A 17817-nucleotide genomic window follows, 5' to 3' on the forward strand; every position below is an offset into this window, starting at 1 on the left:
GGCAGCAAGGGGGCGCAGCTGACGTGCGACGGCGTTTCCGGGAAGATGGCGGCTGTTGAAGTAGCTTCGGAGCCGGTAACGGTGGTGGCTGCCGTTGGACTGAAGGCGAAGGACGAAGAGGAGGAAGAAGAGGAGTCACTGTCACCGTGCGAGACAGTGCGCTGGGCCCCGGTGGGGGCGGTGGCGGAGGCCGGGCCTGGGGCGACTGCATTCTCGGAAGAGGTGGCTGCCGAGGAACCCGGTGCGGCCCCGTGCTCCCCGCCAGACTCGCCTGGCCGGACGCTGCGGCGGCTGCGGGCCGAGCGGCGGCAGCTGGACTCAGCGCTGCTCGCGCTGTCCTCACACTTTGCGCAGGTGCAGTTCCGCTTGCGCCAGGTGGTGCGCGGGGCGCCGGCGGAGCAGCAGCGCCTCCTGCGCGAGCTCGAGGACTTCGCCTTCCGCGGCTGCCCTCACGTCCTGGGTTATGGGGAGCCCGAGGACCCCGCGAGCGACGAGAGCGACGGGCTTCCGGGGCACCGGCCACAGTTGCGGGGCGAGGACCAGGTAAGCAGCTGGGGCCAGGGCCCGAGGGATGTGGGAATAGGAGGGGCTGGGTGGGTGGCGATGCTGACGAGGATGGAGGTAGCAGTGGTGAGAAGCCCACCCGTGTAGGTGAGTACGCGCGTCCGAGACATGAAGATTGAGACGACAGGTGTGAGGGGTCCGCTGAAGGGCAAAAGGACTGAGGCCTGGGAACCTGTGCTGAGAGGTGTCCATCGAAGGTGTGATGACGTGAAGAGCAGAGAAGCTGTAAGCGAAGACAGTGTTCCGAGGGCAACAGAGCAATTAATCAAAGCCTTGCTGCTTCCGCTCACCTTGCCTTCACCTTATGAAATATCTGAAGTCCTGGCACATTTGCTGATAGAGTGCCCCGACCCTGGAGATTGGCAAAATTGGCTGGTGAAGAGCGAGTGAATTGGAGATCATGGAAAATTAGATCTACTCTGTCCGTGCTTTCCTGGAATCTAGAGAATCTTTAATGTTTAGACTCTTGTCTGAGTGAGGGCTTTGGTGAACAGCAGGGTATCTTAGTAATTAAAAGAAACACAAATGAACCCTGGCCGGTGATGTTCAGTGGCAGAGCGTGGGCTTGCGCACCCAAGGGGTCGCGGGTTGGATTCCCAGTTAAGGGCATGTACCTGGGTTCCAGGTTTGTTCCATGCCACCCGGTCAGGGCCCGTGTGGGAGGCAACCAATCGGTCATCGACGTTTCTCTCTCCTCTCTCTCTCACTCACCCTCTCCACCCCACACACTATCTCTAAAGATCAATGGAAAAAATATCCTGGGGTGAGGATTAACAAAAAACAACAACGAAACAAGTGATTGCATGAATTTTCTAATGCTGGTATTTTAAAACTTCTTCCCCATCCTGCTTAATAATTAGGTATTCTAAGTGAGGTTCCTCTAGTATCTGACAAGATTCTTTTAGTTAGCCTACCTCAAGAAGTTATGAGAGTCAGTGTATCACACCAGGGGAACGTTTTCTTACAGTCTTTGAATCTCTGGAAGTGCCCAGCTGTAGATAGATGTTAAAGAGACTCTGTATTTTCTCCACCTTTATATTGTTTAAAGTTACAATCCACATGTGGCTTTCTTCCCACTTAAATTGATTTTAACCAGAAGACTTATCAGTAACAGATACTGAATTATTCTGATCTGAAATAGTTCCAGTGCAGTGCAGTGTTTATTGTTCCACCCTTCTCTCCACATACGCACAGCTCCTTGCGCAAACAAGGAGCGGCCACCTCAAATTGCCGGACTCTTAAGGAAGAGAAAGAGTAGAAAGAATTACTGTGGCCAAGCCCTGCTCAGGTGTGAGGAGCACCAAAGGTTCTCTGTGGACTTGCTCTTTTGGTTGTCATTTTCACTTGCAGAAACAGAGTACAACTTTGGGGGGGGGGGGACTCAAAAATACCTAATAAGCAGCTGTAATTTTGTGTGCATATATTGACACATGAACAGGTAGCGCCCAAGTGGAGGATATGTGTAAACCAAATGATTTACTTCTTAGCAGTTCTTGACTTTTTTAAAACCAGTATTTTATCTCACTTCATACTGGAAATTATTTATTTCCTGTCTTGCAGCAGAGCTCATTGTTCTATCCTATTAAGCTTGTTTGCTCACATTCCAATAAATAGTACCATTATGGCAAGTGACAAAGTTCAGCGGACATCCTCATCAAAACGGAATCAGGATTTATAGCTGGTTTGTTTGTTTCTTGGTTTCATAAAGTTGGGCTACAATGAAAACACAAAGTTTACCCAGTTCTTGCTCCTTGAGCTGGTTAGACAACTTCCTCTAGTCAGAGTTCATTATAGTAGTCCCCGCTTATCCTAGGGGAATTCTTTCAAAGACCCCCAGTGGATGCCTGATGCCTTGGGTAGTACTGAATATATACTATGTTTTTTCCTATATATACATACCTATGATAAAGTTTAACTTATAAATTAAATTATAAATCTCTTGTGTGTACAATAAGAGATTAACAATAAGAAGAAAATAGAACAATTACAACAATATACTGTAATAAAAGTTATGTGAATGGCGTTGGGCCGTTAGTAAGTAAAATACAGGTTACCTGAACACAAGCAGTCAATATAGCCAGAACAACTACTAAGTGACTGATAGGTGGGTGGTGGCTACAGCGTGGATACCTGCATAGTCTGCATAAAGGGATGATTCAGGCTCAGGATTTCATAACACTACTCAGGACAGTGCACTGTTAAAAATTTTTGAATTGCTTATTTCTGGAATTTTCTATGTAATATTTTTGGACCTCCATTGACTGCAGGTAACAAACCGCAGAAGGTGAAACTGCAGATAAGGGGGTACTATTGTGTTTGGAATGGGTTGTTCTGTACGTGATTCAGTAGCATAAAACAAATGTGTATTGAGAGCTTACCTTGTGCCAGACGCTGTGCTAGGCCTTGAGGGTGCAAAGCCAAGGCCCTTGCCTGTAAGGAGTTCATAGACTGGGGGAGACAGAATCCTAAACAAATAATTATAATGTGACTTGAGCTAGAGTAGAAGTGTGTACAAAATAGAGTGGAAGAAATGATCAATCAGTTCTGCTCGGGGAAATCAAGGAAACCTTTTAAAGAAAGGATAGCTAGGCCTGCACTAAGACAGAAAGAGGAACAGAAGAAAACACCACAACACTCAGAAAGGATTGGAGAGGGAGTATCCTGAAAAAAGGCTTGCTTTCTTGTTGACTAAGGGTAAAGTAAGAGCATTGCTTTTTAAATAACTTGAACAAAAAGTTAATTTGTTGTTTTCCATTTGTTCTCTCTCATACCTTACTTCTGGAGGGCTTGGTAAGTACCATTTTAAGGTTAAATTTAATATCCTGTAGACTTCTAGTTTAAAATGCAGCCTTATTCTTGCATGATTTGCTGGTTTGCTTTATTTTGATACTCAAGAAAGGCATGGAAGAAGCAATGTTTGAGTATATATTGGCCACCCTGAAGGGATTATAATAATTTAAATGCGGAAACTACCTGGTTGTCAATAGTGGGAAAAGGAGTCACTGCTCAGGGAAACTTACCAGACATTTTTTTTAAAAAACACTGTTACCGCCCTGGCCGGTTTGGCTCAGTAGTTAGAGCGTCATCCTGCAGACCAAAGGGTCTCGGGTTCCATTCCAGCCAACGGCACGTACCTCATTTGCAGGCTACCAATCAATGTCTCTCTCTCTCTCTCTCTTTTCCCCTCCTCCACTCTCTCTGAAAAGCAATGGAAAAAATAACCTAGGGTGAGGATTAAGAAAAAAAATTAAAGTTAAAAAAAAAAGTATATTTAAAAAAATCAAAACACTGTTACCTTCCCACCCCCATTACTTAGCTTTGGATTTTATTTATTGCCCCAGGTATCTGCGTTTATTCTTTTGATTTTGAAGACATCTATAAAACATTGAGTGGGCTTTGAATCTTAAAAAAACTGGTTATGAGTTATAAAGCCTTTCTCTACACCCTTACCTCCAGATTCTCTGCAGAAAATATTCAGGAGTTGTTCTGTGGTAATTGACTATAGAGGATGTCATGGGTAATTCTTGGGAAGCTGTCTTGGCTAAGATAAGTTGTCTCAATCTTAACTAGACCTTTGTGGGGGGAAAAGGCAATCTTAACAAAAGGCCCCATTGTAAAGAAAAAACATTTAATAAATTTCCCTGTATGAAATAATAATTCTTATTTTTTAGCCTACCTTATATATTCCATACTTCATCTGGATTATTTGGAAGCATTTTATATTTTGTTAGTCATTATTGGCTTGAGAGGATTCTTCATGTATCCTGAAATTTCCTGTGAAATAAACCTAAGTATTTTCTCATCTTAGAGTGATCAGGAGAAACGGGAACGTCTGGAAATCCAAAGGGAGAAGCAGAAGGAACTGATACTGCAGCTCAAAACCCAGCTAGATGACCTGGAAACATTTGCCTATCAAGAGGGCAATTACGATTCCCTGCCACAGTCCATGGTCTTGGAAAGACAGCGGGTAAGTAGATAACACCACTGCCTAAGGTTAGTTTGTTCCTTCCAGCGTTTATTGACTTTAGAGAGGAAGAGAGAGGGAGAGCAAGATAAAAACATCAATGATGAGAGAGTCATTGATCGGCAGCCTCCTGCACATCACCTGCTGGGGATCGAACCTGCAACCTGAGCATGTGCCCTGACCGGGAATCCAACCCAGATCTCCTGGATTATAGGTTGATGCTCAACCGCTGAGCCATGCTGGCAGGGTGGGGGCCAGTCTTTATTCATACATGGAAACATGCGTTCCAAAGCTTCATATGATGATTGAGCTCTACCTTTTTATTGGTGGTTATGAATAGTAATAGTAATACAGAATAATAACAGTTATACTTTCTTTCATTTGATCATTAAAACATTTCTACTTGGGCATATCATACAATGTAAACTAGCTTTTTTCCCCCATAACCAGTTGATAAGTATGCCAGAAATCCAGACTGACTTTAATGCTGTATTTATTTAAGCAACATCTGGGTAGACGGGTAAATCTGCTGGTAGAAATAGAGCCTTCCCTACATGTTTGCCTCTCCCTGTGATGTGGCTATTTCTCTGCCTGGGCTGGAGTTACACGACCTAGATTTCATTGTTCCTAATATTGTCATTAGGATATTTTGGCTGTCGTGTACCTTGATGTTTTGTAAACATTTTTTTCTCTTGGAGACCCTGGGGAAAGCTAAGTATGAGACTTTTTGGGTTATCAGCCACTACGGATTATTCACACTGTTGGTCGCCTGAGTGAAAGTTGCCTAGTCTGGTAGAACATTTGCAGTTAGAGAAACCACTTCTGTCAGACAGGAATCAAAGGTCCTTGTTACTTGCAGAGAAGTAAAGCGTCTGTCCTTGCCTTGATCAGCAGTTGCATCATTTCTCTCACAAATTTGATAGTTTTGTGTGTCTTTGATTTCTATATAAGAGTAGAAGGTATACCAGTAAAGATTCTCTTTCTTCCTAACCACCTCCCTGAAAATTCCAAAGGGTGTGCTCATTGCTTGTGGTGTTGATAGGTGGTCATAGATGAATTAATAAAGAAACTGGACATGAATCTGAATGAGGACATCAGTTCACTGTCCACTGAAGAGCTTCGGCAACGTGTGGACGCAGCTGTGGCTCAGATTGTAAATCCAGCCCGAGTGAAAGAACAGTTGGTTGAGCAGCTGAAAACTCAGATTCGAGACCTCGAGATGTTCATCAACTTCATCCAAGGTCAGAGGAGGGTGGACAGATGTTGTGATAATTATAAGTACTAAATACCTAAAGGTGCCAGTCTTGATGTACTGTTTAAGCAGTTTGATCACTTAGTAAGGGAGCCAGCATGCTCAAGTAGAAAGAACATGGATTTTAGAACCAAATAGCTAAAATCTCAACTCTGCCATTTACTGGCTTCATGTCCTTGGGCAGGTTCCTAACCTTTTTTTTTTTCTATAGATTTTTTTTAAATGTTTTTATTTTTATTTTTTTATTTCAGAGAGAGGAAGGGAGAGGGAGAGAGACACAGAAACATCAATGATGAGAGAAAATCATTGATGAGCTGCCTCCTGCACACCCCTTGCTGGGGATCAAGCCCAAAACCTGGGCATGTGCCCTGACTAGGAATTGAACCACAATCTCCTGGATCGTAGGTCGATGCTCACCCACTGAGCCATGCCAGCTGGGTGGTTCCTAACCTCTTTAGTCCCACTCTCCTCACCCATAAAATGATTCATGTTTCCTTCATTCAGCAAATATTTATTGAGCCAACTACTATATGCCAGTCACTGTTTTACACAAATAAAATACATTGTAAGTCTTGTCATGTAGGAGACACTAATAAATATTCTTCCTTTAAAAATCTGCCATCATGGGGCTAAAGAAGTATCTTCTTTTTGTAACTTCTGATTACAGATGAAGTGGGAAGCCCATTGCAGACAGATAATGGACATTGTGAGTGCAAGGCCAGTGGGAAGACAGGAAATGGAGCCACCAGAACTGGTAGCAGCAGACTGCCTCCAGGAAACAGCAAACGTAAGTACAGCTCCCAGATTAGGCAAATCTGTAGAGACAGAAAGTAGATTAGTGGTTGCTGAGGGCTTGGGAGGTTGGGAAGAAGGGTAGTGGGAAATGCTAATGGTACAGGGTTTATTTTGGGGATGATGGATACACAACTCTGTGAATATACTAAAAACCACTGAATTGTACACTTTAAATAGGTGAATTATATGGTATGTGAATTATATTTCAATATAGCTGTTACTAACCAAAGAAAGGGAAGCCCAGTGATATCCTTACCTTAAAAGAGTAAGTCCAGTGATATCCTAGGTGGCTCTTGGCTTCATGTGAGACCCATATATAGCTCAAAAGCAAGACTTGATCTCAGCTTGTGACTTGTTGAATGTACCTCTGTGCCATTATGGCCCTAACTCATGAGTTACTGTGTTTTCTAAACAGCAAAGGCAGAAGATGTGAAGAAAGTCCGGGAGACGGGGCTGCACCTGATGCGGCGAGCACTGGCAGTGCTCCAGATCTTTGCTGTTAGCCAGTTTGGTTGTGCCACAGGCCACATCCCGCAAACCCTGTGGCCAAGGGGCCAGGCTGACAGGGACTACTCTCCCTTACTGAAGAGGTTGGAGGTGTCAGTAGACAGAGTGAAGCAGCTAGCCTTAAGGCACCAACCATACGACCACGTCATCACCTCTGCCAACCTCCAGGACCTCTCTCTGGGAGGCAAGGACGAGCTGACTACAGCTGTGCGAAAGGAGCTGACAGTGGCTGTGAGGGACCTTCTGGCCCATGGACTGTATGCCTCCTCACCAGGGATGAGCCTTGTCATGGCCCCCATTGCTTGTTTGCTGCCAGCCTTCTCCTCAGCCCCCGAGGCCATGCACCCCTGGGAGCTCTTTGTAAAGTACTACCATGCTAAGAATGGCCGCGCTTATGTGGAATCCCCAGCCCGAAAGCTCTCCCAGTCCTTTGCCCTGCCTGTTATGGGAGGCACTGCTATGACCCCCAAGCAGAGTCTACTGACAGCCATCCATATGGTACTGACGGAGCACGACCCTTTTAAGCGCAGCGCAGACTCAGAGTTGAAGGCCTTAGTGTGCATGGCACTGAATGAGCAGCGTCTCGTGTCCTGGGTGAACCTTATCTGCAAGTCAGTGTCGCTCATTGAGTGCCACTACCAGCCTTGGAGCTACATGGCACACACAGGATTTGAGAGTGCCCTCAACCTGCTCAGTCGCCTCAGCAGCCTCAAGTTCAACCTCCCTGTAGACCTGGCTGTGCGCCAGCTCAAGAACATCAAAGATGCCTTTTGATGAGAGTGCCCTGGCTCTACCCCAGCACCTTGTTCAGTAAAGACAGATGGTTAGTCTTCTAAGATAGGAACAGAGAGTAGGAGGAAGGGTTAAAGATGTTTTTCCCTTGCCAAATGACTGCAAAGTCTGTTTTATTTAAAGGTTCTTCCCTGGTGTGTAACCACAGTGTACATGTGGCACATATGTTTGAGCCTCTGTAAAAGAAATTAGTCATGGTACATAGTTAATGTACCAACTCCTCATGCTAGGTCTAAATTTTAGAAAATCCAGGTTTCTCTAACCATTCTCTTTATGATAATGAGTGACAATATGAGTGAGTCGTTGGTCCTGGAAGACATTTGACTTAAGGCTACTATTGGTTAAGTTGGGAGCCAAGGTCAGGGGAGGCTGTATACTCCATAGCTGCTTCTAAAACTAGGAATGGGAATATTCTGAAACTAGCATTTCTAAGGGAGTTAACCACAAGTTAATTTTAATATGAGTCCTTTTTCATATAGAGTTAAGAACTGAAGTCTGTTCCTGACAAGGTGGTTCTCTTCTTACAGCACAGACAATGGTTTTTTTTTGTTTTGGAGAGGGTTGTTTGTAAGGAATGACAACCATTCTCCAGTACCATGTCCTCTGGCAAGTAACCTTTCCTCTGTGCACCTCCCAATGATACGCTGCCAGTCTTCTGAGAAGTAGATGTGTTAGAGGTATACCTCTCAAGAGAACCCTTGCCACTGAATCAAGTGTGGACAGGAAAACACATCAGTGAGCAGCAGCAACTTCTTCCTGGGCTGTGACTCCACTTGTCCTGGAGGCTGGATGATGGAGGAGGTCTGATCATGCAGTTGGTACTACAATGGGGGTGAGAACCATGGGAGATCGCTATTGAACACTTCATTGTAAAACAGACTCTAGAACGGTCCACTTTGGTCCTCCGTATTTTAGCCTTTTTAGTTTGTATATCATACTATTCCAGGACTGACCAAAGATGGACAAATTGTATCACTTTCTAGAAAACCAAATGGGTTCCCTTCTACTGATTCAGCGTTATTTCATGTATTAAATTGGCAGCTGCACTTTATGTCTGCACTATTGCATAGTGCATCTTAACCTTATTTTTTCCAGCAACATGTTATTTAAGATGTATTGAGAATTCATTAGAATTAGTTCTCCTGTGTGAAGCAGAATAAATGTAAAATGTTGTGAGAAATGATTATCTGTGGTTGCTAATAAAATCTAGTATTTTGTGTAGATTCTCTGTAAAGACCTTAGAGCCCCTTGGCTTTGATTTATAAGTCCATCTGGGCATTATCAGCCCATCTGATCCAGATAATTTCTTTGAGCTATGTCTGGCTCCTGGCCTTTCTGCCTCTTCTCTGACCTCTGACCTGGATCAACTCAGCTTTGGTGGTAGTTTTTTTCTCCCTGAATAAATTCATTAAAAAGTGCCCTTGGCTTTATCATCCCACCTCACCCAGACCTGCAGTCCTATCCCCACAGCAGATGTCGCCACACCTGCCACTTTTGGAATTGGCACTTTTAAACCCATTTGTCTGGATATCATTTAGGGTGGGTAATAATTGCTATAGCCATATGGCATAGCCCTGAATCACCCCAGTATTATCTTTTTCTAATAAAAAACTAATTTGTATTAAGGCTTTGTGCTAGCATCATGGGAAGCATTTTTGTTTGTGTTATCCTAACTTAATTCTCATTATTTGTAAGGCAGGACAATATCCCCATTTTATAGCTAAGGAAACTAAACTGCAGAAAGGTTAAATATTTTGCCTAGGTTTACATGATGAGCTAGGATTTGAACTCGAGTTGCCTGAATCCATATCCTATGGTCTTTTTTTTTTTTTTTAATATATCTTTATTGATTTCAGAGAGGAAAGGAGAGGAAGAGAGAGAGAAACATCAATGATAAGAGAATCATTGATCAGCTGCCTCCTGCACGCCCCCGACTGGGGATTGAGCCTGCAACCCGGGCATGTGCCCTGACCGGGAATTGAACCCTGATTGCCTGGATCCTAGGTCGACGCTGAACTGCTGAGCCACGCCAGGCTGAGCCATATCCTATGGTCTTTATACTCTATGATGTAACCTCATTGTATCATGCTGCTTCTAGATCTTTTGTTCTCTCTTTTTTCCACCCCCTCACTCTACCGTCACTTCAGGGAAGAGAAGGTATTTTTTACATACCTGCCAGAAATTTCACCTGCCAAAGGACTAGGCTGCAGGGAGATGGGCAGACAGCCATTGCTCTGCTGAGTTCTTCATGAGACAAAAATGTGTAAACACAGAGACAATCCCATCAGCCGCCAGGTAATCTGCTACTCACTGATACCACTTGCATTATATAACAGGACAGCTCTGCCTTGGCTTGGGGTGAGACTGACAGGACAACGGAGGAGAGGAGGAACAGGCAGCCCAGGTCTAAGGGTATGCAAGTGTAGATTGAAAAAGAGCCATGGATATGTATCCAATGAAAGTGCAAGGTCTGTTGTAAAGATTTCTGAGGTGCATTTATTCATTATTGCATGCCTGCCAACTGCCTGGGCCAGGCTAGATACTGAGGAGATTAAAAACAAACAAACAAACATGCCCAGCCAGGCGTGGCTCAGCGGTTGGGCACTGATCTAGGATCCAGGAGATCATGATTCAATTCCTGGTCAGGGCACATGTCCGAGTTGTGAGCTCAGCCCCCAGTGGAGGACGTGCAGGAGGCAGCCAGTGACTCTAATTATTGCTGTTTCTATCTCTCCCTTCCTCTCTCTGAAATCAATAAAGACATATTAGGAAAAAACCTCCCTGCGTTCAGGGAACACATACCTAGCTAAGGAGACACCAAGCCAAATGAAGATTTGGGTAGCTCGTTAAATTGCTGGGTCCCATCCCCAGAATGATTTATTTAGTAGCTCTGAAGTGGGGCCTGAGAATTTGCATTTCTAACAAGTCCCCAGGTTTTGTTGCTGCTACTGGTCTGGGGACCACACTTTGAGAAATGCTGATCCAAATCAACTAAGATATATTCTATAACAAAGATAAGTATGGACTGGATTGCTGAGGGAACATGGAAGAGATTAATTCTGCTTGGGAGAATTCTGAAGTGGCCTTGAAGGATGGATAGGATTTTGCCTGGCTGCAGTGAAGAATAAAGACATGTGGAACAGCCTGAGTAAAGACTCCAGGGCTCAGAAGAGGTTGAACTTTGAGTAGTTGAGCTGGATGGAACTCAAGGGGCAAAGGAAGGGTATGGAGGAGTCAGGAATTTATGCTGACCGAGAGGTGTGGGAGTTCAAACTTTAGTGGAGAGCCAACAAAGTGTTTCAAGCAGGTAAGTGGTGGACTTGAGAGTTGTGTTTAGGGACGTTCCTCAAGATCTACACATCATATGGGTCCACTCCAGACCTGAACTGGAATCTCTTGGGTTGGAGATACATCTTTAATAAGCACCCCAAGCAATTCTAACCCACACAAAAGTTTGAGGAGGGACTGGAGAAGAAAAAGAACTGAGGCTGGATTAGTTAGGGAGCAGGTGGAAAAGGACAGGAAAAAGGCTTCAAAGACGTGAGGCAAAATTCACAGGGTTTAGTTACTAATTTGATTCGGAGAGTGTTGTGAGAAGAGTCCAGGCAACGATACGATTTCAGGGTTTGGTTTCTATTTTCCAATGGAGCAACAGCAAAAAAGGCAGAAAAAGATAAAGAGGCTGAGAGAAGACCATGGAAGTAAAAATGGACAGCGTAGTGCATTATAGTGGGAAGAACACTGGGTTGGAAATGGGAAGACCTCATTTTTTGTCACCAATTCTGTGACTTTGCTGCTGTAGAACTGTCATCTTTTAGAGGCCAGGGTAGATCTCTGAGGTCCCGTCCAACTCTAAAATGTCATATTCCAAATTAAAGTAGAAAATATTTTAGTTGAATGTAGAAATATAAGTACATAATTAGGGTGATAAACCATTGAAATGAGGTCCTGAAGCCTGCAGGGAAAAATTGGTCCCTAGAGAACCTCAAGAAAAGAATTGATGAAACCCTGATTTGTCCCACATCTTGCCCAAGACCAACCCTACAGATTTTTCAACGTTCGGATGAGCAAAAGCTGCTTTCTTTTGATCTCGGAAGACACCTAAAGAACCACCTAAAAACACTTCCAGTGAGTGATGGAAAATTATTCAGTTTGAGAGCCAACTAGTTCAAACCTAAATTTGAATTCCATCTATGCTACTGATCAGGCTCAACCTGTGGTAACTTACCCTCTCTGAATCTGTTTCCTCATGTCTCAATGGGAAGAAAATAGCCAAGATTCAGAGTTGTGAGAATTAAATAGGCTATCGACTTACCTACATTGGGTAGGTGCTCAGTATGGTGACAGGGTAAACAGGATAGGCTCAGCAGGGCTGCTTGAGTCTGTGTTCCAGCTCCACCACTTACTTACTAGCTGTGAACTTTGGGCAAATTACTTTCTCTAAGACACAGTTTCTTCAACTGGAGAATGGAGAGAATAGTACCTATCTCCTAGTGTTGTGATGAGGATCAAATGAGAGAATACACGTAAATAGATTACCGCGACTTGGTACAGGGTAAACAGCTGCTGTCGCCATCGTCCTTCACCTCCTTGTTCTAGTCTGTAATGTCTATAACATCAGGAAACTCTAAATGTTGGGGGCAAGTACCCTTGCTTGATTGGTGTTCGTCTCTCCCTCCTTACGACTAACAACAGTTCACACAGTGGGCACTAAAAAAAATGTCCTATTTTGTTCCTGACTATTCCAAGGCAAAAAAGCAAATTTCAAACTGTGTCCCCCTCCTAGCGCCACAGAAAGGAACTACAGAAGCAGCGGAGCAGCTGAACCAAAAGGCCGCGAGCGTACAAGCCTTCCTTGCTCTTTCATCCGTACGCGATGGACTGCTCTCCTCGGCTCTTTTCTACTGCTGGATCTGCTAATAAAGTTTGATTTGAATAAGTGAGCGGCCAGGACCTGCTTTCCCCACAGTAGCTTCTTCCGCCAGCAACTCAGAGCCTGAGCGCCCCGCAACAGGCGGGCCGAGGCTTAAGGGGCGGTACAGGAAGTGAGGTCACCTCCCCGGGGTGAAAGGTTAGCGGAAGTGCGGTTCTTTCCTTTCTGCTCTAGGCCCGAGTGGCTACCTTCGGTGAGTAGAGATGCCTGGGGAGGGTCTTCCAATCCGCCGCCATCCGCGGCTTGGGGGTCGAGTTGTGGGGCGGTTTCGAGTCCGTTCCATTCCTCGGTCTCCGGCGGCTTCGTAGCCAGAGTCCTGTGAGCGGGGCCTGCGGGCGGCCTGGGCCAAGAGGATAGTAAGCGCAGCCTGAAGTTCCGAGCCCGCAGCCTGGGCTTGCGAATTTCTGAGTGGCCCCCTTGTTCCTCTCTGCAGAAATGGGCAAGTTTATGAAACCCGGGAAGGTGGTGCTGGTCCTGGCCGGACGCTACTCCGGACGCAAAGCGGTCATCGTGAAGGTACTATCCTCGCGAGCCTCTAACCCCGTGTTTCCCGCGATCGGCCGGTTTCGGAGGACGGCAAGCTTGGAAACCAAGAACTAGTTGAGCCATTGAACATTGCGTGTAGGGGTGGGGTGAATGCTTGATGGCTTTTGGAAGATGGAAAATAAAAACGAGTCGAATTGGGCACCTAACACAGAACGCGTCCTCTACCAAAGAGACTTTAAATAATAATATTGGCCAACATTTATTCAACGCTTGTTTGGTGCCTGGCACACGGCCTTACAGGTGTTTTCATGGCCAATCTTTGCAGTAACCATCGAGGATTCCTTTCTACTGCTGAGGTTTAGAGATGTTCACTTACCTGAAGTTAAACAGGTAGTAAGTGCTGCCGCTGGGATTCTGTAGAAAATGGAGAAATTGTTTCTACTGAAAAATGGTCATTTAGCATATTTTAGCGCTTCACTATTTGCCTTTTACCTACATCTTTTAGCCTGTTGAACTCTCCCTAAACTGTGACCACATACAGCACTGCTTTTAGCTGTTTGGGGGACGCTGGTATTCCTGATTCCCCTTCCCTCACCTACTTGAGACTGGTTTCTGGAGTTAGGCTGCCAGTTTTGGAATCCTGCCGCTACCCCTTACTAGCAGTGGAATCCTAGAGGAAGTTAAGACTTGTAAAGTCTTAAGAACCAGTGCTTGGCAGTAGCAAGCACTTCATAAATGTTAACTGTTGTTATTTTAAAATCTCTGACCTCCCAGAAGCCTTTCCAGATTCTTCCTGGGCAGCATGAATACCACACCCTGACCCTTACTACTCTTTGGGCATCTAGCATAGCACTTAGTGTCTGTTTTGTGTGGTTTTTCTCTGTAAGATAGTAGGTCTCAGAGACCTGTGGGTGGGGGTAACCTTTCTGTACATGCTGTACCTACATCTAGCACGGGGCCTAAGTATGCTGTAGGTTGATAACAAATGTAATTCTTGCTCGTTTAGAACATTGACGATGGCACCTCAGATCGCCCCTACAGCCATGCTCTGGTGGCTGGAATTGACCGCTATCCCCGCAAAGTGACAGCTGCCATGGGCAAGAAGAAAATTGCCAAGAGGTCAAAGATCAAGTCTTTTGTGAAAGTTTATAACTACAATCACCTCATGCCGACGAGGTGAGCATTTCAAGAATGGGAATAAATGTGACAACCCCACCCCACCCCCATAAGGAAACAACTCTACAGCCATTCCGTTGTGGGGGGAAATCTCTTCTGAGCTTGCTCTTCGTCTTTCTAAGTGTTGAGTAAAGATTTGTTTCCATCCACAGTAAACACGGGCATGGAATCTGGCCTGCCTTCTTCCATTGTTCCATTCTCATGAATAGCTATTATAAGCTATCAAAAGTGGTGAACAAATGAGAGCGAGTCTCCCTCAATTTCACTTGACTACCTGGCCCTTTAGTTCCTGGCCTTTCACAGTATTGTGTGGTGCATACACCATTCTGATGTAAGGGTTTTAAAAGAATACAAGATTTGAAAGTCCTGAGCAATAATTGTCACAACTCAGCAGCATGTGCCTTAGTTTGCTAGCCTAAAATAGCAGAGCCATTTCTCAGGTGCTGGAAAGCTGCAAGATTGAAGTAGCTAGCCGCCCTGGCTTTTGCATTGTCATAATGGGACACCCTGCCTAGGCAGAACTTGAACAGTACTAAGTACAGTGGCTCCAAATAGAAAGTTAGCCACCCACTGGGATCAAAGTAAAGTTCTAATACAGTGATGGTTCTTAGCTAGAAAATGAGTAGTTGGGAAAATTAAGATTGAATTTTGAAGTTTTCCGGTGGCTTAGATCTATGTAAATGAGTCTGTTAACATTGGAGATTTCCAAAAACTATCATCAGGACTTTGGAACAGCGTTTATTGATTACTCCTATGGAGTCAGATCCTGGTATTCCAGTGTCCCAGGAGGAAGGACTTGGGTGACTTTGAAGGCCCTGGCAGCACACTGGCTGATCCTACCTCCCCACCATTGTCCCCAGGTACTCTGTGGATATCCCCTTGGACAAAACTGTTGTCAACAAGGATGTCTTCAGAGACCCTGCTCTGAAACGCAAGGCCCGACGGGAGGCCAAGGTCAAGTTCGAAGAGAGGTAAGTTGGGCTTTGATGGTGGATGTTGGGGTATGGTGTTCCTAATTCCCATGAAGGGAATTTGTCACTGTGTTCCTCTTACTGGTGTCCTTTTTTCTCTTCTAGATACAAGACCGGCAAGAACAAATGGTTCTTCCAGAAGCTGCGGTTTTAGAGCTTTTTTGTTTCAGTCATTAAAAATTAAAAAAATACCCATGTCTGCCTGTTGCATGAATTGTTAATCTGGGAAAGGAGAACAGTCATAAGATGAAAGACTGGTGGATGAGGGACTGTGGAAAAATACAAAAATATAAAAGCTAATCTTCCTTTGTGAAACAAACTAGTCCTCGGCTTAGTAATCTTTTAGTGATCTGGCTGCTCTCAGTGGGTAAAGTGACCTACTAAACTTCCCAAAAGGCCTACTGCTGACATTTTTAGATGCAGAGTTTTTTGGGCATCCCTGGCTTCAGCTCATTATGTACTTAAAGAACCTGAGCCACTCACCACCAACTGTGACAACCAAGTGCCCCTCTGAGTGGGTGGGCACTGGCTACTTTGGACTGAGAGCTAACCTGAGGTTCTCAAACCTTAGCACTGGTGGTTTGTCAAACTAGAGTCCCACCCTATGATTTAGATTTAGATTTAGTTGGTAAGAATTTCTAGCAAGTTGTCTAGTGATACTGGTGCTCCTCTGATGAGACCACACTGGGTGGGGACAGAGGCCCAGAGCAGCCATTCCTAGTGGGTCCTGGGAGAGGTCCCCTAAAAGCCTGGCTAGCAGAGACTGGCAAGAAAGGGTGTGTTTCAAGGGGGCTTGGGATACTTGTGGCCCTGTTTTATGGATGCAATCGGCTCTCCAGGTCACTAGATGAAACTAGGATCCAGAGACCTATTTACCAAGCCTGAGGCACTTGGCATACTTCCACCTGGGGTGGGGGACTGTGAGAAAGGGGCTCAGTAAGTTATTCTTGGTATGAAAACCCTGGGCTAGGTGAAAATACTAGGGAACATAACTTTTATGTACTTTAATTTGGCTCCTCTCACCTTTAAGTATTGGGCATCTCAAGACACTCCCTATGAGTTTGTCTACTCAGTCACAAATGGAAATGAATTTAAACCCTGCTTTGACTAAAAATTCAAGTTCTCACTCTGCCTCAAAGCCCAAGTTCAAACACTGTCCAACCAGGTTTGGATACATGCTTCACTTCCTGTAATGTGACATTGGGCAAGTTTATATACCCCTGTACTTCAGAGGTTTAGTATCTCATCTGTAAAATCGGGAAACTAGAATTTAGAGGGGTTTGAAGATTGAGTTTATGCAAAGCAGAACCAGTATTGGGCACATACTGGTGCAGCTCTCAACAACTGCTGTTACGGCAGCTTTGTGAACTTGGTGGCAGGAGAGGGGGCGCTTTGTCCTTGTTGCACTTGTTACTCAGTTGTTTTATCAAAGACTGTGTGTGCCTATATTCTGGGCTCTAGGGAAATACCCTTTAACAAAGCAGACAAAAATCTACCTGTGGGCTTCTGGTGGGATTAACTGGCTGGGCATGGTTGATGGGGGTCAGGATTCATTTGCATTTAGTAAAGTAGCTCCCCCTGAGGCCTCATAGCTGCGGGAAGTCAACTGGAGACCTGGAAGGCTCCTCCCAAGGGTGGGGGAAAAACTGGAGGGCACGTGAGCACAAATGGGCAGGGATTTAGCTGAAATGAAAGTGGAAGCAAAGAGCCCGCAGGCAGAACCGTCTGAAGTGCTTTTCAGGCTCTGCTGGGGGAGATCAAGTCTCAGAAGGTAGAATCAAGAGTTCAGTCGGGTGGATTCTGCCACTTTGTTTCCAGTTCTGAAGACTCGGCTCTTGCCAACCAGATCCCAGACCTATGTCAGTGACTCAAGATGCCGTAAGTGAGAAGGAGGGTGTTGGGGGTGGGGAGAAGCAGAGAAGCACTCTTCTTGGCAGTGTTGGGTGGTCAAGCCTCTCCCAGTCAATCTCAAGTGTGGCTGGGATTTCCTTTTCCCAGTGGAGTTAGTTCCCTAACCCACTGCCTCAAAGACAAGTCTATATAATCTGCACCTCAGGAGCTGATGAATTCCTTGTGTGAATGCATTTTTCTGGAGAGAGAACCCGTAATTTTCATTAGATACTTAAAGGGTTCTGTGATCTAAAATTTTAAGAATTGCTCTCATGATGATTCTTAAACATTTAAGGCCCTGGCCAGATAGTTCAGTTGGTTAGAGCATTGTTCAACTGGTTGAATCCCCAGTCAGGGTACATACAAGAATATTCTTTTTAAAAATTAAGAAATGCTGCCCAGCCAGGCGTGGCTCAGTGGTTAAGCATCGATCTAGGATGCAGGAGATTGCGGTTCGATTCCTGGTCAGGATATGTGCCCCGGTTTT

At 45.0% G+C, this 17817-nt stretch overlaps 4 protein-coding genes across 5 annotated transcripts in view; 3 read left to right on the top strand and 1 right to left on the bottom strand.

Annotated features, from left to right (window-relative positions):
• The first annotated feature begins 6 nt into the window (after nt 1-6).
• RUNDC1 (RUN domain containing 1) lies at nt 7-9095 on the top strand. The gene is made up of 5 exons (XM_081115604.1): nt 7-543; nt 4373-4531; nt 5571-5769; nt 6448-6567; nt 6991-9095. Exons 1-5 carry the CDS (start codon nt 46-48, stop codon nt 7854-7856), a joined length of 1842 nt encoding a protein of 613 aa, XP_080971730.1. The 5' UTR covers nt 7-45; the 3' UTR covers nt 7857-9095.
• VAT1 (vesicle amine transport 1) overlaps nt 6278-17817 on the bottom strand; it is a 26959-nt gene continuing 15419 nt past the window's right edge. Inside the window, exons 6-7 of one of the 2 annotated variants that reach the window (XM_081115607.1) lie at nt 13670-13707; nt 6278-6595 (exon numbers count right to left, since the gene is read on the bottom strand). In XM_081115607.1, the coding sequence (XP_080971733.1) occupies nt 6586-6595; nt 13670-13707 (48 nt within the window). In that variant the 3' untranslated portion in view covers nt 6278-6585. Of the gene's footprint in view, nt 6596-13322; nt 13455-13669; nt 13708-17817 lie in introns of those variants that run through there. The other variant, XM_081115605.1, reaches the window with a different exon arrangement.
• Nucleotides 13242-15631, top strand: RPL27 (ribosomal protein L27). Its single transcript, XM_081115609.1, has 4 exons — nt 13242-13323; nt 14300-14469; nt 15330-15440; nt 15546-15631. The coding sequence occupies exons 1-4, from the start codon at nt 13243-13245 to the stop codon at nt 15592-15594; spliced, it is 411 nt and encodes a 136-aa protein (XP_080971735.1). The 5' UTR covers nt 13242; the 3' UTR covers nt 15595-15631.
• The window catches only part of IFI35 (interferon induced protein 35), a 9769-nt gene continuing 9028 nt past the window's right edge, over nt 17077-17817 (top strand). Inside the window, exon 1 of the mRNA XM_081115608.1 lies at nt 17077-17318. Within this exon, the coding sequence (XP_080971734.1) occupies nt 17298-17318 (21 nt within the window). The 5' untranslated portion in view covers nt 17077-17297. The remainder of the gene's footprint in view (nt 17319-17817) is intronic.

This window comes from Miniopterus schreibersii (genome assembly GCF_964146895.1).
Source record: "Miniopterus schreibersii genome assembly, chromosome: 16".
NCBI lineage: Eukaryota > Metazoa > Chordata > Mammalia > Chiroptera > Miniopteridae > Miniopterus > Miniopterus schreibersii.